The sequence below is a fragment of the Callospermophilus lateralis genome, chromosome 18 (genome assembly GCF_048772815.1).
Source record: "Callospermophilus lateralis isolate mCalLat2 chromosome 18, mCalLat2.hap1, whole genome shotgun sequence".
Taxonomy (NCBI): domain Eukaryota; kingdom Metazoa; phylum Chordata; class Mammalia; order Rodentia; family Sciuridae; genus Callospermophilus; species Callospermophilus lateralis.
In genome coordinates this window covers 54,619,517-54,641,917 of record NC_135322.1, presented here as the reverse complement: position 1 = coordinate 54,641,917, position 22,401 = coordinate 54,619,517, and the positions used below count along the sequence as shown (strand labels likewise).

General features: G+C 56.6%; 1 protein-coding gene across 5 annotated transcripts; it reads right to left on the bottom strand.

Annotated features, from left to right (window-relative positions):
* Nucleotides 1–153: 153 nt before the first annotated feature.
* Mtss2 (MTSS I-BAR domain containing 2) lies at nt 154–21,461 on the bottom strand. 5 transcript variants are annotated; one of them, XM_076839476.2, is made up of 14 exons: nt 21,265–21,461; nt 16,630–16,691; nt 16,472–16,545; nt 15,616–15,700; nt 15,437–15,528; nt 15,279–15,353; nt 13,899–14,056; nt 13,447–13,554; nt 12,479–12,576; nt 10,685–10,907; nt 4,413–4,487; nt 3,902–4,078; nt 3,559–3,724; nt 154–3,366 (listed from the first exon to the last, which is right to left on the bottom strand). In XM_076839476.2, the coding sequence occupies exons 1-14, from the start codon at nt 21,331–21,333 to the stop codon at nt 2,579–2,581; spliced, it is 2,250 nt and encodes a 749-aa protein (XP_076695591.2). In that variant the 5' UTR covers nt 21,334–21,461; the 3' UTR covers nt 154–2,578. The 5 variants fall into 5 exon arrangements, with proteins under 5 accessions (XP_076695591.2, XP_076695593.1, XP_076695592.2 ...); XM_076839478.2 differs by having other exon boundaries at nt 10,685–10,811; XM_076839477.2 differs by lacking the exon at nt 21,265–21,461 and adding an exon at nt 19,606–21,191.
* Between the last annotated feature and the right edge of the window lie 940 nt (nt 21,462–22,401).

Below are 22,401 nucleotides of genomic sequence, written 5' to 3'. Positions count from 1 at the left end.
GGCCAGGTTCGAGCCTCAGCCATTCCTGCCCCTGCCTCAGGGAGACCCACGTGGCTCGCAGCCCCTGGGGCCTGGGGTGACCAAGGTCAGGCTGCAGGAGGGGAAGGCAGGTGAGCAGCTGCAGCCCAGGGAATCCAGGCAGAGGCAGGGGTGTTAATTACAGTACGACTTTATTAATACTGGATCCTCACAGTGCATTTGTTACTTGTAGCAGTGACTATTTAAATCAAGGGGCGGATGGAGTGGAGGGGGCAGGAGGAGAGGAGGATTTATCCAAAAGCCAACGGAAAGAAAAGGAACGAGATGGTTCAGGGGGGATGAAGGGGTGGCGAGGGGTGTGTGTGTGGGGAAGGGTGAAGAGGAAAGGGGTGGGGGGGCCTTGGGGAGGGAAAATAAATTAAAAAAAGGAACAAGTTAACAGCACCAGAAAAGTTACTGCAGTCAAAAGACGCTTTTGAAAAGAACAGTTCTCTGTACAAAATGAAAAATAAACAAATGTAAAGAAGCCCCCCCCCACAAACCAAAGTTTATGACGCAGGATTGTTGGCTCGGATCCCGGAAGGGGGGGGGGCGCTATGAGGTGGTCACTAAATGACGAGGGAAGCAGGGGGTGGTCAGGGAACAGACGAGGGGACGGAGTATGTACAGCCCTGGGGGCTCAGGGGAGGGGAGGCAGTGCCCCCCACCTTCTCCTGGGAAGCCCCAGCCCCCACTGCCCATCAGGGCCTGTGGAGCCCCCAGGAGGCGGTGAGCTCTTCCTCCAGGGACCCCTGTGACCAGCCACACTCCTGGCGCAGAGGCCATGCCTGCCCTCCCGCTGCTCCTCACTGTCCCCTCACACATGCTGCTTCCCACCCCATCAGGTCACCTGGGCAAACCCGACGCAGCCCTGAGCGGGGAAGGTGCAGCAGAAACTCCACCCCAGGGACCCCAAACTCATCACCTGCTCTCTGGGTTCCCACGGCCGGGAGCTCGGTGGGCCATGGGCTCCGCCAGGCAGTTCTCAGATCTAGGGACCTGCAGGGACCCTTCTCCAGCAGTCCCCAGGGAGCCCAGCAGGACTCACTCACACTGGGTCAACCCTGCGGAGATCCCAGTTCACGGCCCAAGAACTCCCAGGAGCTCAAGCCTGGACCGGCCCCAACACCATTCCCTCCACACCAAGGCAAAGTGCTCTCCTGACGCCCAGCGAGATGCCCCCTTGGGGCTCTGCTGCTCTCTTTACCACCCACAGTCCACCCTGATTCCCTCCACTCGCCCTAGGCTCACGTGCTTTTACCCGCTCAGACTTGGCCTCACAGAGGAGGGTGCCCCATTCCTCTGCCCAGCCCTGCTGCCAGCCCAGGCCCAGGCCTACACAGGGCCATCCTGGGCATCTCTGCTGGCAACAGAGTCACAGCCCATCACCTGCTCCTGCTCCCCCACCCCAGGGCTGCAGCTCCCTCAAACCCCAGCAGACAGGCCCAGAGACACCCTGGCCCTGCCCTCTCCAGCCTAATTTTGGCTACACTGGAGATACTGGAGAGAACAGTTTCCCCCCGCTTCAGGGGAGTTTGATTCTGCCCTTCTCCTGCCATAGGCCTATCAGGCCACCCTGTGACCTCCCACTCTCAGGCACTCGAAGACACACACCCTGTACCACCAGCTCGCCCCCCACACAGTCCTTGTCTGGGGTCAGCTCCAATTTATTATATTTATAAAATAACCCTCCATACCGTCTACTGCTCCAGCCCCCGACCCCAAAGGAGGCTGCAACTGTGACCCCCAAAGTGCCACTAGTTAAAAGTCTTGGTGTGCCAGATGAGAACGGGATATCTGAGGCAACTCCTGTGTGGCTGGCCAGGCAACCCCCTGGACCTCTGCCTTCCTTTTCCTGCTGCCCTAGTGAGTCCCCTTCCTGCCACCCCTCACATGGGAGAGGAGGTGGGAGGGTCCCCTGCGCCTTCCACATGCAGGCCCACTCCATGTCCTTCCTCCCCGTGACTCCACTTGGACTCCCGTCCCCATGGGTTGGCCTGGTCTCCAAACTCCAACCTGCTCCCCTAATTCTAGCCACAAATTAAGATACCCCAGCTGATTGGACACTGGCCCCTCCACAGCCACCCTGCCACTCAGGTGGAGAGGGACCTGGAAGAGGCAGAGGTAGAGGGGAGGGGTGTAGGGGCTCATGAAGGGACAGGAAGGGCTGGCATTCAAGACTGAGCCAGGGCACCGTGACTCTGGGGAGCAGCTCTGGACCCCAGGCCAGGTGGGCCAGGGTTGGCACGAGGCAGGCTGGGCTCTGAGGGTTTGGAAAAGGCAGGGCCTGAGAGGAGGGACAGAGTGGGCAAGGGAAGTAGAAAACAGGCTCCAAAACCAGTTCGAGGCCTGCAGGCTCCACCTGTCCTGCGAGGTTTGTTAAAGAAGTCACATCCCGTTAAACGCTGTGGTCCAGCCTGGGTGTCTCTTCCATAAAGTGGCTTTGCTTGGTCCCTGGCGCTGTTCTTTCTCCTGACTGTGCCTGTGCTGAGTGGCTGCTGCTCACAGACCAGGCCACCTGCTTGTGCTGGGGCCAGACAGGGTGGGGAGGGTGGCGCCATCATAAGATGCGGGGCGCAGACCTGTCATTGGTGACGGTCCTGCGGAGCCGGACCCCGCGTCGAATGGCCACCAGCATGTCTTCGGCTGGGGGGTCGCTGGTGGCAGCAGGGGGTGGGGTAGGCGTCTCCTCTGCTGGGGTGGCAGACAGGCCGGTGGGGAAGGGGAACTGGCCCTCGCCCAGGGCGTGGGCACCTGCCACCAGCTCCCCAAGCTTCTCCACCAGGCTGTGCCGGTTGGCGGCCAGCTGCTGCTCCTCGTCATCCTCAGCCGCCAGCCCGGCCCCCGCTGTGGAGTAGCTGGCCACCTCCGGCGACGGGCTGCCCCAGGCTGTGTTGGGCAGGCTGAGCCTCTTCGGGGAGGCCTTGGCGAGGTCCGGTGCCAGGGGCGAGGCGGCCTCATCCGTGTAGAAGACACACTCCTCGCTGCCTGCCCGCGTGGGTCCCACGTAGCCAGGAGAGTCGGGTACCGTGGGTGTCTTCACAGGGACGATGGGTGGCCGGATGGGGATGGGGCCGGCACTAGACAGGGCACGGCGTACAGTGGGCTTGGTGGAGGGTGTGCGGCGGATGGTGGCCACGCCGGGTGGGGCGCCGGAGGGCAGGCCCGTGGCTGTGGGCAGCCCGGCGGTGGGCAGCCCCGCGGTGGAGGCTGGGCGCTTGGTCTGGATCAGGCGGCGGTAGTTCTGGGCGATGTTGCTGTTGCGCGGGATGGTGGACGACTTGTCAAACTCAGGGGGGCCCTCGCTGTCCGCGTCCCCATTCACAGAGTAGCAGTCATAGTCGGAGCCTGGGGACACAAGATGCAGTGAGCCTAGGGTCCAGGTGTCCCCTGAGCCCCAGCCCACCCAGGATGGACATGGAGAGGGAAGAACGGGGCCCTCGTGTGCGGCCCAGTCCCAGCTGTCCCTGTGGGGTGGGGCCACAGGCTGTGAAGGCCTCCCACACACTTTCGGCTGGGGATGGCCTCCTGCAGACCCACCTTGGGAGGGGATGGTGTCCTCGGAGCACGAGGGCGTGGTGGTCTGCGTGCTGTAGCCGCTCGAGTACTGCAGCGAATCCCTGCTGCTCTTCTGGTGCTCCAGGCTCAGGCCGCGGGTCAGCACCATGGCCAGGTCGCTGGCCGCAGGGGACACCTCCTCGCCATGCTGGGGGAGGTAAAATTGCAAACTGAAGTCTCTCTTCCTTTCTACCCTCTGCCTGGACTCCAGGCAGCCCCACTAGGCGGCTGAAGCTGGCCCTGGAGACCCCTTGCTGGGCCTCCTGGCATTGAGCTGGGAGTTCAGGGGGTCCTGGCTAGGCCGCCTGGGGAGCTGCCCGCCTACCTTGGCTGCGATGGTGGCAGGGGACATCCGAGGGCGTGGCACCTCTTCTCCACTGGGGCCCAGGGTGCCTCCACTAGCGGGGCCTGGCTCATTGTCTCGGAGAAGCTCCACTCGGTCCTTCCTCCGCTGCAGCGTGGCGCCTGAGGGCTGCTCGTGGGGGCCAGCCTTGGTCCAGTCCTGCAGGGTGTGGCAGGCAGGTCAGGGGGACTCTTGGCCTTGCTGCCCAGAGCCAATGGGGCCCTTCACTGGGGTTGAGGCTCAGGGTGTCCAGGTCTGTGAGGGGCCTTCAGTGCAATGGCTCAGGCCAGAGCCTGGAGGGTGGGTATGGCTGCTGTCCCACAAGCCCCAGGGGCAGAGCAGGGAGTCCCAGAAGAGAGAGATGTGGCTGTGTAGGGAGTGGCTGAGGGGTCCTCTGGCTGAACCTGGGCCTCTCTGGGGTGCTGACCCCATATTGGGAGGGCACAGCTTGAACAGCTGGTGATTTTCCTGGGACGGGGCTGGGGGCACTGACCGAGGTGGGGGAGCTGCACTCGCTAACAGACTGGCATGTTTCCGAGGCTTCGGAGGACGCGGAGCTGGAGGACTTCTGCCATGCAGCGAGTGGGTGGTTGCAGACAGGGGCCGGCAGCAGACAGGGCGGGAGGCAGAGCAAGAGGAGAGAACAGTTCTGATTACAGCGCCACATGCAGGGGCGGTTTGATTCAGCACCTCACCCCATGTCCCTCTAGGGTCACGGCCACCAAGAGCACCTGCAGCAGAAGGTGGTGGCCCAGGCACACACCACGGGGACTGAGCTACCAACAGCCCAGCCCAAGAACCCACTCCTTGAGGATTCACCAGAGGACCTGCTGCCTTACACGGTTCTCTCAGGGGATGCGAGCAGAGCAAGGGGCATATGGAATCCAAAGTGTCATCCTACACACGCTAAGCCGGGTGCCCATTCGGTCTCGAAACCCAGATGCAATGTTGGCAAGTGTATGTACAAGCCTGGATTCAGAGTCAGGGCTGGAGTCACACATCCAGCTGTCTCAGGGCAGGAGGTGGCCATCCAAGCAGGGAGCATAGTTAGAGGCCCAGAGGCTGGGACCACGCCCTCAGGGGTGCAGACATTTAGTGATTGGAAAGAGAAGGACAATCCAACAAAGGAGATTGGGCCAGGAGCTGCCAGAAGTGGGAGGAGCCTTGGAAGACAGAGGACCTGCTCTGAAGCGGGGAGGGGGATGGCTGTGCTAGAGGGAAAGTAACTCCTGCCCTAGCAGGCAGGAGGGGACCTAGAGCATGAATGGGAAGTGCTTGTGGGCATTAGAATAGAAGAGGCACCCCTGAGGCTCTCCCTAAAGGAAAGTGAAACAAGGGGTAGAAACAGGACCCTCAGATGCTGACTTTGGCACTGCCCACCCAGGATGGACACGGAGAGGGAAGAAAGGTGAAGCCAAGTGAAGTGCTCGTGACAAGCAAAACTCAAGATGAGCAAACCAAGCCCGGGCAGCTGGGAGGGACCCCCATCCCTGCCACAATCCCCACATCAACCTCAGTTTAGATCCCCAGGTTTCCTAAAGACTCTGATGAGCCAAGGTCACTAAAACAAAAGAGAACAAAGCAACCAAAAGGGGGGACTCAGAGGAAGTAACACACTCAGACTTTCAGCAATGACTATTAAATATATTAAATAAAAGACTCAATGCAGAAGTATTTGGCAGAGTCACTGAAAAAATTCAACACCCATTGGTGAAAAAAATGACAATGAAGAATAGAAAGAAACCTAATCTGATAGAGAATATCCACAAAAATATTGATATTTTTCCCTCTAAGGTTGGGAGAAAGACAAGGATACCCACTATCAGCACTGGAAGTCTTAGCCAGTGCAATAAAACAAGAAAAGGAAAATAAGGAAGAAATAAGATGATCATGGTTTGCAATGACATGATAACAAAGAATCTATATCAGAATCTATAAATTGTTGGAATCAATAAGCAATTTACACAAGTTTACTGGCCAGCCGCAGTGGCACATGCCTGTAATCCCAGTGACTTGGAAGGCTGAGGCAGGAGGATGGCAAGTTCAAAGCCAGCCTCAGCAACTTAGTGAGGTCCTGTCTCAAAATAAAATATTAAGAGGGCTAGGAGTGTGGCTTAGTGGTTAAATGCCCTGGGTTCAATCTTTACTACCAAAATAAATAAATAGAGATAGAGATAGAGAGATAGATAGAGAGATAGATAGATAGATAGATAGAGAGAGAGAGAGAGAGAGAGAGAGAGAGGTTTCTTCTTAGCAATAGAAATATAGCACTAATCTCTAGGGTAAATAAAGAACTCAAAAAGCTAAACACCAAAAACCCAAATAACACAATCAATAAAGGGCCAGGGACCTGAACAGACACTTCTCAGAAGAGGATATACAATCAATCAACAAATATATGAAAAAATGTTCATCATCTCTAAGATACCATCTCACTCCAGTCAGAATGGCAGCTATTATGAAGACAAACAACAATAAATGTTGGCGAGGATGTGGGGAAAAGGTACACTCATACATTGCTGGTAGGACTACAAATTGGTACAGCCAACATGGAAAGCAGTACGGAGATTCCTTGGAATCTGGGAACGGAACCACCATTTGACCCAGCTATCCCTCTCCTTGGACTATACCCAAAGGACTTAAAAACAGCATTCTACAGGCACACAGCCACATCAATGTTTATAGCAGCACAATTCACAATAACTAAACTGTGGAACCAATCTAGATGCCCTTCAATAGATGAATGGATTAAAAAATGTGGCATATATACACAATGGAATATTACTCAGCAATAAAAGAGAATAAAATTATGGCATTTGCAGGTAAATGGATGAATGGAGTTGGAGAAGATAATGCTAAGTGAAGTTAGCCAATCCCAAAAAAACGAATGGCGAATGTTTTCTCTGATATAAGGTGACTGACTCATAGTCGGGAAGGTAGCATAGGAGAAATAGACAAACTTTAGATAGGGCCCAAGGAACAGACAAATCACCAGTTGCATGGAACATCAGGTGGGAGGGGAAGGGAGGGGACAAGGGGTTAGCGATGATGGTGGAATGTGATGGACATCGTTATCCAAAATACATGTATGAAGACATGAATTGTTGTGAACATACTTTATCTACCGAGATATGAAAAATTACAATAAGAATTGTAATGCATTCCGCTGTCATGTATTTAAAAATAAAATCAATAAAAAATATAAAAAAATAAATAAATGGACAAGTTTATTAGATACAAGGTTAGGAAAAAAACCTATTGTATTTCTAAATACCAACAGCTAACAAACAAAAATGTAATATATAATAATACTAACAGAAATCAAATACCTAGAAAAAATATTCAGTGATAGATATGCAAGATCTTTACATAAAAATTAGAAAACGCTATTGAGGAAACTTAAATCCCAAATACAAGGAAAGACACAACCCCAGTCAAAATCCCAGGAATGTTGGTGTTTGGTTTTGGTTTCATGTTTTTGGTAGAAACTGATAAGCTGATCTTGAAATTTATAAGAAAATGCAAAGGATCAAAAACAGATGAGGAGACTGTGAAGAGAAATGAAGACAGAGGACTTTCATTATCAGATATCAAGATCTTCCACAAAGTTACGATAATTAAGATGGGGTGGTACTGGCCCAAGGAACAGACAACCAGTTGGCCCAAGGGACAGACAAGTCACCCGTTGCACAGAACACAAGGCCAAGAGAGAGCCCCACACAGACACCTGATTCACAACATGAAGCACAGTAGGGAAATGAGGCTGCGTGGTTCGGAGGTTTGTGTTCCCTCAAAATTCATATGTTAAGATCCTGACCCTATGGAGATGGCATCAAGGGGTGAGGTCTTTGAGGTAGGCCTGGTGGCGCAGGCTTGCAATCCCAGAGACCTGGGAGAATGAGGCAGGAGGATCACATGTTCAAGGCCAGCCTCAGCAACTCAGTGAGGCCCTCAGCAACTCAGTGAGGCCCTCAGCAACTCAGTGAGACCCTGTCTCAAAATGAAAAGTAAAAATGGCTGGGGATGTGGCTCAGTGGTAAAGCACCCCTGGGTCCAATCCCTGGTAGTTTAAAAAAAAAAAAAAAAAGAATGAAGAAAAGGTGAGGTTTTGGGAAGGTATCAGACCATGAGGGTAGAGTCTGAGCAAATGGGACTAGTGTCATCATAAATGAAGCCTGATGGAGCTCGTTGGACCCTTCCACCATGTAAAGAGACAGCCAGAAGGGCCTTCTGTGAGCCAGGAAGTGGGCCCTCACCAGACACTGGGTCTGCTGCTGCCTCAATCCTGGATTTCACAGCCTCTGGAACTCTGACAAATTTCTGTTGTTTATGGTATTATGTCAACTTATGGTTATTTTGTTACAGAACCTCAAATGGGCTTAGACAGATGGTCTTTTCAATAGATTGTCCTAGGTCAATTAGATGCCCACATGGAAAAAAGGATCTCCGCTTCATAACACACACACAGGCGCGTGCGCGCACACAAGTGCATGCACACAAACGAAAAATTCCAGGTAAGTTGTGCATCTAAATGAAAAAGGTAAAAACAAAAAAATTTTTGGAGGAAAACATCTTTGTGAGTGGGAGTGTGAGAGAATATCTCAAGCAGGACACAAAAGGCACTAACAATTTTTTAAAATGGAAAAACTGGACTACATTAAACTTAAAAATTTCTGGTTATTAAAAGACCCCATGGAAAGGGTAAAAAAAAAAACATACCCATAAAATGAGAAAAGATATCTGATGAAGGACTTGTATCTACAATATATAAAAAGTTCTATAAATTAAAGAGAAAAACACAAACAACCTAGGAGAAGAATGGGGAAAAGATTTGAACAAGTCTTTCCCAAAAGAAGATAATCAAATGCACTTTGAAAGAAGGAAGAAGGTGTCCTACCTCATTATCATTAGGGTCATGCAAATGACAAACACCAGGTACTAACTAATATTGTACACCTGACAGAATGGTTAAAATAAACAAGATACAAAATACTAAGGGCTGCTGAGGATGTGGTGTAGCAATGAACTTCCATAATCTTGCTATCAGGGGTGTAAATCTGTACAATCACTTTGGAAAACCATTCAGTAGCACCTGTCAGATTCGAACATGTGCGTACATCGTGACACAGTAAGTGCACTCCTAGCTCAGCACCCCCACGGAACCGCACACCAACTAGAAGGTTCATAGCAGCACTTTTAGCTGCGCCACAGCCAAATCACTAGAAAATATCCAAAGGTCCTTCAAATATAGAATGGCTGATTACATATTCATGTGATGAAATGTTCTACAGAGATGGGAATGATACAGGTCTCATAGAAGACAGATGAATCTGGTGAAATAAGCACTGAGCAAAAGGATCTTTGTCCTCTAACGGATACAAAATGTATGATTCTCTGCCCATCCATCAATCATCCATCTATGTATCCATCCATCCATCCACCCATCCGTGGTGCTGGGGATCAGATCCAGGGCCTCACTCATGCTAGTCAAGTGCTCTACCACTGGGCTACATCCCCAGACCAATGACTCATGTATATTATAAAAAAGGCAAAAGCTAGAGAGGACAGTGGCTGTCCTTGGGCGAGAGTGGAAACCTTTGGCTGATGGTCACGCTGTCTTGCTCTTGATGCTGGTCATATGGGTGTTCTGTTAGTACAGATTTACTGAACTGTACCTTTAGGATATATTTGATTCTTTGCATGTATGGAATACATCAGTAAAAAAGTTCCTAAAAGACTCAGTGGTAATGGCTTATTATTATTTTTTGGTACCAGGGATTGAACCCAGGGGCACTTCACCACTGAGCCACATCCCCAGTCCTTTTTATTTTTGAGACAGGGCTTGCTAAGTTGCTGAGGCTGGCCTGGAGATTATAATCCTCCAGCCTCAGCCTCCAGAGTTGCTGGCATTAAAGGGCATGGGCCACTATATGTGGCTCCAGTAGTAATGAATTATAACCCAGAGAATATTCATGAGTCCATGCTGGTATAAATAAGCTAAGTTGCTGAGGCTGGCCTTGACAGTACATTAGAGGAAAAACAGATTGGAAAATGGACCTGAAGAAATTATCCAGATTGTAGTACAAACAACAAAGAAATGAAATATGGGAATTTTTTTTGGTACTGGGGATTGAGCCCAGGGGCACTTTAACACTGAGCTACAGCCCTAGTCCTCTTTATGCTTTATTTTGAGATAGGGTCTCCCTAAGTTGCTGAGGCTAGCCTTGAACTTGTGATCCTCCTGCCTCAGCCTCCTGAGTTGCTGGGACAGGGTGTGCACCATCACACCAGGTGAAATACATGAATTAAGAGACACAGAAAGAATGACAAGGTGTGACATACATTAACTGGAGTCCCAGTAGGAGAGAATGAAAGTGGGGATAAAAAAGATGATGGCTGAGGCTGGGGGTGCAGCTCAGTGGTAGAGTGATTGCCTGGCATGTGCGAGGCCCTGGGTTCGATCCCCAGCAGCACAGGAAAAAAAAAAAAAAAAGAGAGAAAAGGAAAAGAAAAAAGAAAAAGAGATGTTGTCAGACTGGATAAAACAAGAAAATCTAGGCATATGCTGTTTACAAGAGACTTATCTAAAACATAATGATATAGTGAGTTTTAAAGCCAAGAGATGAAAATTGATAATATAAACATGGAACAGAATGAAGGCCCTGGGATAATTCCCAATGGCTACAGTGGCCCCACGTGTAGTCAGGCCTGAGCCTACCCGAGGCGGCCGTGCCCCACCCGGGGGGGTCCTCTGGTGCCCCTCACCTGGCTGGTGATGTCTGAAGGCATGGGCGAGGGGGGCTTGGAGTAGGTGGCGTCCTGGGAGATGAAGCCAGAGTCGTGGGAGGAGACGCTGGAGAGGCGGGTGGTGGCGGTGGCTGGCTGCGCCAGGCTGCGGTAGCGACAGGTGGAACTGGGTGAGTATGTTTGGGCACCCCCAGACCATGGGGCTCCGCCACCCTTGGCACTGCTACTGCTGCTGGGGGCACTGAGGGAGTGAAGGAGGACGGCACAGCAGCCAGACAGGGAGGCGGGGGAGTGTGAGGGGGTGACAGATGAGGGGGAGAGAGATGAAGGTAAAGGAAGGAAAAGATAATGTCAGACTCTGAGGTCCTGAGACCCAGGTACTATGGAGGAGCTGGGTTCCGGGGTGAGGTGGCAGGCAGGGCAGGGCTGGAGCAGGGGGGACCGGGCCCTTGCCCCTGGAGCTCCTCAGTGTTGGCAGCCACAGTCAGGGCATGCCAAGGGCGAGGTGAGCAATATGCCTCCCCTTCTGCCATTAGAACAGTTGTCCTCAGGTTAATGATGGGGAAACTGAGTCACAAAGCATCGAACAATCAGAGACAGACCAGGCTGCCTGTTTCTAAGCTGCCTTCTCAAGGCCTGATGTTGCCATCCAGTCACGCAGGGCCATCTTGCATGAGGTGGCGTGTCTGGACAGCACGTGAGGCTGCCCTCCAGGGAGGGTCTTAAGCCTCCCATCGTCTCATCACCTCTCTGCCGGAGGGTGCCCAGCCGGCCATGGCTCATGCCCTCTGCACAGCCACTGAACCCCCAGCAGTGCTCCTGGCAAGGAAGGCTGCCCTGCTCCTGAGCATGACCTTGAAGCACCCCCACCCCGCTCCTGGTCTCCCCTGCCGTCTGTACCCTCTTTGGACAGATGCCCACCCAGAGTCTAAAGAAGCTCCAGCAGCTGGAAGGAGCAGCTGATCACTGGGCCTGGCTTCTCTCAAGCCCCGGGTGCCCAGACAGAGGGGTCTCTCCCAATAATCATCTCTGTGCTCAGTGCGCTCCCCACCCAGGACACTTCAATCATAAATGTCTCCTCTAGATCTGGCCCCAGTGCCAGCCCAGGGAAGGGCCCCTGATGCTGAGCCAACCTGGTGTTGAGTGAGATTCTTGACCTCTCCCTGGCTGTGAGACCCCAGGGCCCAACCTGGGTCAGAGCTTGATCCATTGGCAGCTGCCTGGGCACCAGCTTTAGGAACCAGTCAGGCTGGACCGTTCTTTACTTTGTGTTCTCAGCATATGTTCTCAGAAAGCCCTGCCCCGTTCCCTGATCACAGATTCTTACTTCCACCCCACACTGTCCTAGGCCTGGCAGAGTCCAGTGAGTGGTTAAATGCTAAGACCCTGTGCCTCAGTTTCCCCTTCTATGAAACGAAGACAAGACCAGGCCTGACACAGTGGTGTTAGGATTCAATGAAGAAAATGCTTGGCACCTGGCACATAGTCAACGCCCTATAAACGAAGCTACTGCCCCTCCCTGCCAACAAACGCCTGGGGCAGCAGTCCTGGGACAACTGGGCATGTTTTTCCTCTACACCTGAAAATCCCTTGGATGACGCAGAGGTCATATGAATTCTGAGGCTCTGAAGCATCTCCCTGGCCACCCCACCACTCCACAATTCTGGGGACTGAACCCAGGGCCTCACACCTGCCAGGGACATGCTCTATCACCAAGCCACCTCTCCAGCCTCTGAAGCAGTTCTTGATGGAGCTTGGGGGGAGTTTCCACATTCCTTCCTGGGGTACATCCATGAGTCCCACCCCACCAACCTGCACATGCTGGATTTCCGGGAGCTGGAGCTGCTGGGTGATGATGGCGGGGTCTGGTAAGACCAACTGTAGTCTGAGCCCTTCAGGTCCTTGATCACCTGGGCAGGGACATACATGGGGGTCACTGGAGGCAGACCCTAACCTACAGAGAGACTCGTCATTTTTCTGGTGCTCCTCAAAGAGCTGGCGGGGCCAGAAGCCTTCCACTCTCTTCCCAGCTGTGAACCATGCTTTAGGAGAAGACCCCAAGAAGCTAACTCTCCCATCCCCCAGCTTTCTCCCAATGCACGATTCTTACTGGGGTGGGAAGCAGAGAGATATGGGAACATTCAGCTCTCTCTGCACCCCTTCAGCTTACACAGCACAGATTTGGGACTCTGAGCCCAGCCAGGTCTGGGTGGGGACATGGGAGAAGCAGGTGCTCCCAAGAACTGGCAGAGGAACCAGGCTAGATTGCCCAGGATAACAGAGGTGCAAATCATGGTTGGACCCGAGTCTCAGCTTTCTCCATGAATTGGGGCCACTGTTCCTGTCTTACAGCACCATCAAGAGCGCTAAGGAAACAACCTGTAGAGGGTGTTTAGCAGAGTGTTAGGCACACAGGATGTGCCTGGGGAAGGCAGTGGGAGCAGTGGGGGGACAGGGTAGACACATATGCCTTGGTCTAGGGGAGGTGACTGGCGTTCTCTGTGTGGATGACAGCCAAGCATCAGCAGGTTGGAAAGGGCCAAGCTCCAGGGATCTGAGAATTTTCCCCCACCTGCTCTTAGTCTGAGACCCCCCCACTTGGGACCTAAGCATATCACCTGGGCAGGTGCTAGTGGATGTCCCCTGGTGGCTGCTGGAAGTTCTCTGGTCTTTTCCCAGATGCCTTCCCCAAATGCTGTCTCCTTTTCTCAACTGTCTCCAATGGAGGGCAGGGCCGTTTCCTCCCTGTCCCTGTCCCTGGGCCCCAGGGCTCACCGCACCTGCTCACTGGCGGGAGGCAGCTTGTGGGGTTCTGCAGTCAACACCACCAGGTCGTCAATGATGCCCTGCAGGTGGGTGATCTCCCCCAGCATGGTCAGCTCGCCGTTCTGAGGACGCAGTGATAAGACCTGATGGTCCCACCGCCCTCCAGCCCACCCTGGAGAAACAGGCCTTTTCGGCCTCTCCTGTCTCACCCTTCCCTGCTAACCAGTCCGTTTGGGACTGGTGGAGGCTGGGCCAGCACAGTCTGGGTGGCTGACATGACCATCTGTCCAGACCAAATCAGGACACGAAGAGCCACGAGACCTGCTTCTGGTCCAGGAGCATGTGGCTCTAAATGTATTCTGCCAGGGATCACTTAGAAGTGATCTAGGAGCTCAACAAGTCCACCCTGGGTCCCACCCACCCACCCCATGCACCCCACCGGCTTCTGAGACACCATGAGACCCACCACCACGGGCTGCAGGAAAGTGATGAAGGTGCAGAAGCGGCCTCGCTCCTCAATCAGGGCCCGGCGTACTGCTTGCTTCTCTGTCTCCTCCAGCAGGAGGTACATGTCATTGACGTCTTGCAGGGCACTATCCAGCTGGGGCTGCAGGTCTCCTTTCCCTGGAGGGGTTGGGAGGAGAGGCCGCGCTGGGGACGCTGGCCTGGTTTGCTGCACCCATGGCTTAGGCCCCTGGGGTGGCATCCCTGGCCGTGGAGCTGGGCACTACAAGGGGAGTGGGGAGGGCAGACTGTGGGGTTTGTGGAAGGGATGGTCCCCCCAGAGCAGGCAGAGAGGACAGGCAGATACACACGCACAGGAAAGACACCAAAGCTGCAAAGCCACCCAGGACCCAGGTAGGCAGGGCTGACCATATGGAGGCCAGTGGGGGCCTTCACTGCATGGGATCCCCTCACTGCCTGGGGATGGCACCCCATCACCACACAGGATACAGGCAGGTGGTGTAGAGCAGGACAAAGTAGACCCTGGTAGGGGGCTCAGCTGTAGGCCAAGCCACCCAAGGTACCAGGATCAGGAGACCTAGGGGCTGGGCCTGGGGAGCAGGGAGAGGGGTGTCTCAGGGTGGGCCCCCACTCAGATCAGAAAACAATACACAAGGACAGCGGCGGTGACACAAAAAGCAGCAAGAGAGACAGAGAGAGGCGAGAGGATGATGTGGAGGAGATGTTGAGACAGGAAGCAGGGAGGCAACAGGTAAGAACAGGGCTGGCCTGGTGGGGGCGGGGCAGCCAGGGCCTATGCCCCCCACCCCGCCCCACCAGCCAACCCCTCCTGGCCTGGCAGACTGACCCAGCAGTGGCCCCGGACTCATCCCTGGCCAGGGGCCCCAGGGCCCCAGGGGGACTGTGCCCCAGGCCCCTCCCTCGGTGGACCGACCGCCTTCCTCGCTCCTCCTTGACCTGAAGAGGTTCCTTCCAATGGCCCTGAGCTGGGGGAGACAGACAAATGCGACAAGGACGGGAGGAGCAGCTGGAGGGACGGACATTTGACTTACCAAGTAGCTCTACAGGAAGGATGTGGGAGGAGGAAGAGGAGAGACAGAGAAAGAAAGAATGTGTGAAAGACAGCCGGATGGACAGAGCCACTCCTGGGGTGGGGTGGGGGCCTGGGCCTGTGGGGCCTCTTACTGTCTCCCAAGAGGGAGGGCCTGGGCCTGTCTGGTGCACAGGGCAGCTCCCTCTGTCCCACCCGACAGGTTGGAGGGTCCTGTGTCAGGGATAGGACCCCTCTGGCCAGGATGACGCCCTGGGGTGCCCCATAGGGCAGTGGGGCTATGGAGTGGGACCTAGGGGCTGGGCCTCGGCAGCTGACTCTAGGCCCTACCTTTTCGCGCTTTCTTCTGCAGCTTCAGCGTGTCTGACGACTTCTTCTTGATCTCGTGCCGGGCTCGTTTGTACTCTGCGGAGGCAGGGTGAGACGGGAGGCTATAATAGGGATCCCTGCGGAGAGGGTGTGGGCGTCCCCACAAAGCCCCACCCCACCTTTCGCATGGTCCTTGTCCAGTTGGTTGGCCGACTTCTTCCAGTCCTCGATGCGCTCCTGCAGTGGGTTGATCAGGCTTTCCAGCAGCGCACTGTGGGTGGGAGCTGGGGGTCAGGATCACAGGGAGCAGGGTCTCCCGCGGACCAAACGCCTTAGCCCGCCCGCCGCGCCCACTCACTTGGTGAACTGTCGCAGCTTGGTCTCTATGCTGCGGTGGCGCATGCACATGCGTGTGAGCGCCGAGCCGATGTCCCGTGTGGCCCCTGGCGAGACAAGCGCGGCGTGGGAAGGGGCCCACTTGGGTCTTTGCAATGCCGGCCTGGGGCCACAAGGGGGCGCGCCGGCCCGCGAAGGCCAGGCCCGCTGCCTGCGCCCCGCCCTCGCGCTCTGATCCTGGGAGCTGGGGTAGGGAGCCGGTGCTGGGCGTTGACCCAGCTCCTCCTCAGGTCAGGACCCCGGTCCCGCCTGCCGGCCATCCCAGCCTCTGGCAGCTGCAGGTACTCTGCTGGCCAGGCCAGGGGCCTCCCCTCTCATGGAGCTGAGGGAGGCCAGTGCCAAAGACAGCCCAAGGAGGAGTCAGTGAAATTCTCCAGCCCCCGGGGAGCCCGTCCAGGTGTGGAGTGAAGTGACAGAGGAGGGCACACGCCCGGCCTGTGTTCTCAGTGCTGAAAGGAACAGGAGCCGAGGTGCTTGCTCTAGACCAGGACCCCAGGGAGTGCTCACGTGCCCGTAAACGCACAGAAGGGCGCTGGGAGTAGGCGAGAAGCCAGAGACGCTCTGTGCAGAAGGGCGAATGGCTGGCAGAGGGGTCAACTGAGCTGCCCACAGCAAGAAGGGATCCCCTGGAACATCCCTGCCGCCACTCACCCACTCTTGCTTGTGCCTCTTGTGGCAAGGGGCTCAGTCTCTCCACAACCAGCCCATTCCATGAGGGAGCAAAACCTCAGCTCCGGGCCTTGTGTCATTTCCTTCGGGCTTTCCCACCCCAAGCCCACCCTGGGGCATCCCTGACCTCCAGCCATGATCCTTCCCACCTCGAGTGTTGGTGGCCATGTCGGCCACTTTCTGGAAGGCGTCTAGGAAGGCCACAGCAGCCAGCACGGTGGTCCTGGGGAGACGGACAGTGAGGTGGAAGGTCAGCGGGGGTCTTCTGTCCATCCCTCCCTAGTTAGAGCACCCCAGGCAGCCTCACCTCAGCTGGGAATGCAGCTTCGTGGCCTTGGAGTTGAAGTCCTCCCAGATGGGGTAGGAGCTCTGTGAGAGAGGTGGGAGAGGATGTGAGACCCTGTGGGAGGGGGCTGTAGGGCTCAGCCTGGTCTGGATCCCCCATATGTTACCCAGACTTGTCACTTTCTTGAGAGCGGCTTTGCCCCTGAGGAGAGCAGGCTCCCGCCCTCTGGGAGGAGACAGGGCTGAGGACAGGGCAGCAGGCATGAGAGGGGCTTGCCTCTGCGAACCAGTGCCTTGGCTCTTCCTTCCCACCTGACGGGAGTCTGTTCCTGCTGTGTAGAGTTGGCAACTCTGCGGTTCCCACTCTCCATCCATGGAGGTGGAGGCAGTAGATGGCAGGTCCTGTCTCCTCTGGGCTCCTCAGGGGCCTGGCAGGGATCTAAGCTGAGTCCAAATAGGGACCCATGTTCCCTGGGCCTGGGATGGTGGGCCCTGACCTGCCGCCTGGCTTAGGGCTGAGGCAGTGTGGGGTGGGGAGGCTGGCAGGGTCAAGGCCTTCCAGGTATAGCGAGGCCCTGGGAGCTGCTGCTGGCAGGACACACTAGGCCAGCAGTAGTGGCTCCTGGGCTTCTGAGGAGCCTGTGGCTGCTGCAGGGCCTGGACAGTCTGCCCGGGACAACCAGGCCCCAGGCTGAATGGGGCCTTGTGCGGCCAACAGAGCCACCTTTTTCCACCCCCCGCTCCCCTCCCCTCCAGGGGAAACAGTGTGGCCTTTATCCCTGCCTGGCCCATGGCTCCATGTTGGGAGGGGGTTTCCCAGTAGGGAGGTCGAGCTCCTGGCGACCGACTTGTCCAGTCTGATTAAGGGGCTTTTCTGGCTAATGTGCTCTCCCCATGGCTGCAGGCCTTGAGAAAGCTCAGCCTTGGCTTCAGGGCCCTGTGGAGGCCTTGCTTTTTGAAGGACAGCCCTGGGTGAGCAAAGCCCCAGCTCCAAAGGTCTTTCTCCTCCATGATAATAAGCACTGGGGGTTCAGGCTTTGCCCTAGGAAAGGAGGGGAAACAGAGACCCCAGTTCCCCAAGGCCCTCGGAGAAGGCTCTCCTTGGCTGAAGCCCCAGGACAGGTTCTAGCTGGCCTCCCCAGGCCAGAAGTACCCACAGGGCGGCATCAGGGAACCTCAGAAACCCCTTCCTTCCCAGCCCAGCCAAACCAGTGTCCAGGGAAAGCAAATATTTACGAAGTATACTGAGGCTGGGACAAGAGACGGGGACGTGGGTTGGCTGTCCCCATACGGCTCAGGGAAAAGGAGCCTGGGAGGTTGTCCCTAGCAGTCCCGAGGAGCTGACCCATGCCTTGGGGTCTTTTGAAAGGCATACCTTCCTACCACCGTCACCCCACCCAGCCTGGATATCCTTGAAGACCTCCCTGCTGGGGTGCAGGTGGTCCACAGCCAGCTGTTCTGCCCCCCTCCTCCCTGAACACCTTCTCAGCTCTCTCAGCAGTCCATGGGTAGTCTCAGAGAGAGGGCTGTCCCAGGGGAGGGGGACAGGACAGGGCATGGGGGAGGCAGGCCTAGTTTCTCCTCAGCAGATGGACCCAGGTGCTTCAGTCCTCAAGGGCTTAGCATTCTCTCCCCTCCCCCACTCATGGTTCCCGAATGAGCCCAGAAACTAGGAGGAAGGGCCCGAGTGGCCAGTGCCCCAGGATTTACCTGGCCTAGGCCCTGCCTGTCAGGTTCTGAGACCCTGGTTTATCTTCCCTGGTCACAGTAACTGCACTGTGTTCTATGCAGGGCCTGGCTGGCACTTGCAAAGTGTGCGTCGGTCTCCACAGCAGCCCTGTGAGAAGAATCCTACTATTTCCCCTTTTAGGGATGAGGAAACAAGGTGAAGTGATTTTTCCAAAGCCACAGGGTGTGGCATCAGAGTCTGCTCCCATGTCTGACCGGCGAATGACTGCATGTCAGGGTAGAGGGATCCTGCTTCAGGGGTGCAGGGACGTGAGCACCTGAGCTCCAGGGACTGAAAGGATGGGGGAAACCCCCAGCTCTGTCCCAGTCATCTGGGCTGCTCCAGAGTGAGGGGGTGAGGTGCCCAAGGGGACAGGATGAGACTGACGAGCAGACGGCTGTGGCTGCATGAGAGGAAGCAACCTAGGCTTCAGCCCCAGAGGTTTTCCGGGTGACCTTGGGGCAATCTGAGTCTGTTTGCCCACCAGTAAAATCAAGAGAGGGACTTGACCCTCCCTGGGGTCAGTGTGTAGACTCCAAGAGGTACTCACGGAAGGGACTGCTTGGAAAGGGTCTGGGCAGCTAGCAAGGGCTATCACTGTTGGCCAGGAGCACATAAGCCCTGTCTCTGCTAGGAGAGCCCTCCCACCTGCCCAGGGTCTGTGTGTCCGGATGACACTCTACTCTGGATGGGGAGGCAATGATTATGACCCCATTATCTGAACAGACCAATGTGAGGTGGTGGCCCCATTTGCTCTCTAAGGATGCTGTCCCTGGGCCTAACACCCCAAACAAGTTCTTGCCCCTCTCTGGATTCAGTGGGCTTGTGGCCTGAGCTGTGTGAGACAGGGAAGGCAGGGCAAGCTCCTGAGGACTCTCCCGCCCCTGAGCTCAGACCTTCCTCCAGCTCTCTAGGCTCCCTGTTATTGCCTTTAGCCACGGGTCCAGCCTCCTAGTGGTTTGAGGGAGATCTGCTGTGGGCTCACTGGGGGGCAGCTCCAAGGGGCAAGATTTCTCCCAGACCCAGCAAGTCAGTAGGCTTGGAGTCAGTCAGAAGCTGCCCCCCAAATCTAGTTATCAGACTCTAGATGGCCCAGCCCCCTCCTCTGTCCCTGGCCAGGGTCCTTGAACACATTCATGTGTCATGGCTAGGGGCAAACCTTTTCATGGTGTCACCACAGTTGGTGAAACCTCTCCCTTTTGACTCCACATATTTGCAAATCCTGCCACCAGCCAGTCTGAACCTCTTGCTGCGATCTGGGCCCATTACCTTTGGTGTCATCTCCAACTTCCTTGCAATTGGCCAAGAGGGAGGGCCACAGTCCTGCTCCTCTCCTCTGGGCTAAAGCTGCTGCTTGCTGCAGTGTTTGCTGTGTGGCTGCCAGTGGGAGGAGGTGCAGGCAGCTCCCACCCTCAACCAGCCCCAGGAGCGGCCAGGGGAAGTGGTCTAGGCTGCCCAGTCCCAGGAAAGGGCCTTCGTGCCAGGGCTCTGATGTCTGCAGGGTGGGTGGAGGCTGCTGAGGGCTAGCAGAGGGGCCCACAGGTGGAGCTGCCAGGGATGGAGGTCCCAGGGGGAAAGCACTATGGTGGCCGGGGGTGGGGGAGGCGGGGGGAGACATGGACATGCTGCTAATTGCGCAGTCCCAGGCCAGAGTGGCTTCAGTCCCCATCCTAGGGGACAGAGATCTGGCAGCTGCTGGGGCTGTTTCCCTGGCAGCACAGGAAAGGAGTCCCAACCTTTTGCCTGCCTATCACCCTCTACTTCCCAAAGCGCCTGCCTGGAACTCTTGGGTAGGTTGCATGTGGTTTGTGGTGTCCCCACCATTCCCCAAGCTGGGGCCTGGTAGGACTTTGTGTTGTGTACTAGGCCAGTGTGTGTGGGGCTGTGAAGGGGCCCTCCGGAGCGCCTGTGGGGAGCCAGGTTCTTCCTCCTGCCTGCAATCCTGTCTCTTCATCCTAGACCATGGGGACAGAGGAGAAGGGCAGGAACGCTGTTTCTTGGCCCACCCTGTCACTGGAGCTGGGCCCTCTGCCTACTCAGTCTGGGCCAGTCCTATTATACTTTGGCCTCTTTCCGGGACAGGATCCCTCCTACCCAATCCCAGATAAACAATGAAGGCGGAGATCAGGGGCAGGGTTAATGACCTTGAGCCATTGCCAGGCCTCAGTTTCCCCACTTGGTGGGCTGGGCAAGAATTAGTGGCCTGCTCCAGCCTGACCTTGGGTAATCATGGGGAGTGGGGGGGTGGCGCTGAGTGGTAGTGGGGTAGGAAAAGCGTTCCCTTGGGGTTGCTCCACCAACCCCAATCTTCTCCCCTCCTCCTCCCAAAGTGATGATAAAGGCCTATCCTTGGGATGCAGGGACATTCAGCTGGGAGACCTGGAGTCCTGGAGCTGGCTGGGGTTGCTGATGGGGGGCGGGGCTGGGGCGGCAGTAGCAGGGTCGGGCCTCTGGCGGGGAAGGAGTTAAGGGTTCTTTGCTTTATTATTTTTCCTGCTTGGGCTGTGACAGCATTGTCTGGGCTCCGGGGCCATCGGGATGGGGGGGCATTGTGCTGGAAGGGGGCGGAGGCCGGCAAGACCCTGGACTGGTTAAAGGGCCAAAGAGTCAGTCCTCTAGCTAAACCCCATTAATGGTTGGGGGTCTGAGGCACAGAGAGCCCGCGTGTGCGCAGGCTCGGGTCGCGACGGCTCAGGGAGACCCGGGGCGCTGCACGGATCCCCCAATACTTGAGCACCCACACTCCCGCAGAAAGGCACCTGGAGACCCGGGCGCAAGGCAGATGCAGGCAGGGCACTCTCAGACAAGGACACAGACCCCACCGCGCACGGTCACAGCAGGGCACGGCTGCCCGCCGCCACGCGTCCCCAGAGGGAACCCGCACCCGCGCGCCCACCCGGGTGGCCGGCCCCGCCGTGTCCCGATTACCTTCATGTCGTTGACGATGGCCTGGAAGAGCCCGCCCAGGGCGCCGCACTCCTTCTCCGCGGTCTCCATGCTCGGGCCGGGCGGGCCGCGGCGGCGGGGTGCGCAGGGGCTCGGGGAGCCGCGCAGGGGAGGGGGCCGGGCCGCGGCGGGCGCTAGCTCCAAGGCCGCGCGGGGCCTCCGCCTCCTGGCCGCGCTCAGCGGCCGGCCGCGCCGCGCTCTGGGGTCGCGGGCAGCCGGCGGGCGGCGCGGGCCATGTCGCGGCGGGGCAGGCGGGCGGCGCTGGGGGCGCGGCGCGGGCAGCTCGCGGCGCAGCCTCGGCGCGGGGACTGGAGCGGCGGCGGTAATCCGAGCCGCCGAGGCTCGGGCGTCACGTGGGCGCGGCGGAGGGGAGGACCGTGGGGAGGGCGGGCGCGCGGGAGGGGGCTGTGGGAAAGGCCGGGCGGGCGCAGGCCCATTCACGGCCAGAAACCAGGGCTTTGAAATCCGAGCCCCGGCGCTGCCAGACTGGTCGGGCGAGCGGGGCCGGCGGGCGCGGGCGCCACCGCGGGTCGGGGCGGCTCTGGGGCGGGGCCCGCCCAGCTCCCCAAGGCTGTGGATGGGCGGTTGGTTCTTGGCCCCCAGACCACACCTTTTCGCCTTTGGTCTTGGTCTTCAAAGAACACCATGGCGGGATGGAGTCCCTGGTTACCTCCCGCCAGATGGATACTCGGCACCTCGGGCGCAGGGAGTCACCGGTGCCCCCCACCCCGCCTTGGGGTGGTTCACTCCTGGGACAGACCCTCCAGTTATTGGGCTTCTTTTTCAAGCGGTATCGATGCCACCCAGGTGGGGTGCCCAAGGCCAGGACTTTGCGGGTGGCGATTATCTGTCTCCTGGCCCTGGGACAACCTCCTTCCTCACTGGTGGGAAATCCCTGATGCCTGGGTAGTGCATAGGGAGGCATATATTTGTACGTGGGCCATAAGTAGCAGCAAGTACAGTCTGTCTTCCTAGAGACTCCAGGCAAGTAAACACTCATGGGGTATCCTAGGCTGGGGTTCTGGAAGAGCAGGCATAAGCCCCTATTCCAGGAGCCACTTGGGAGCTGGTCAGGCCAAGCCAAGGCTTCCCAAAGCCTGGGGACAGGTGAACCCTGGC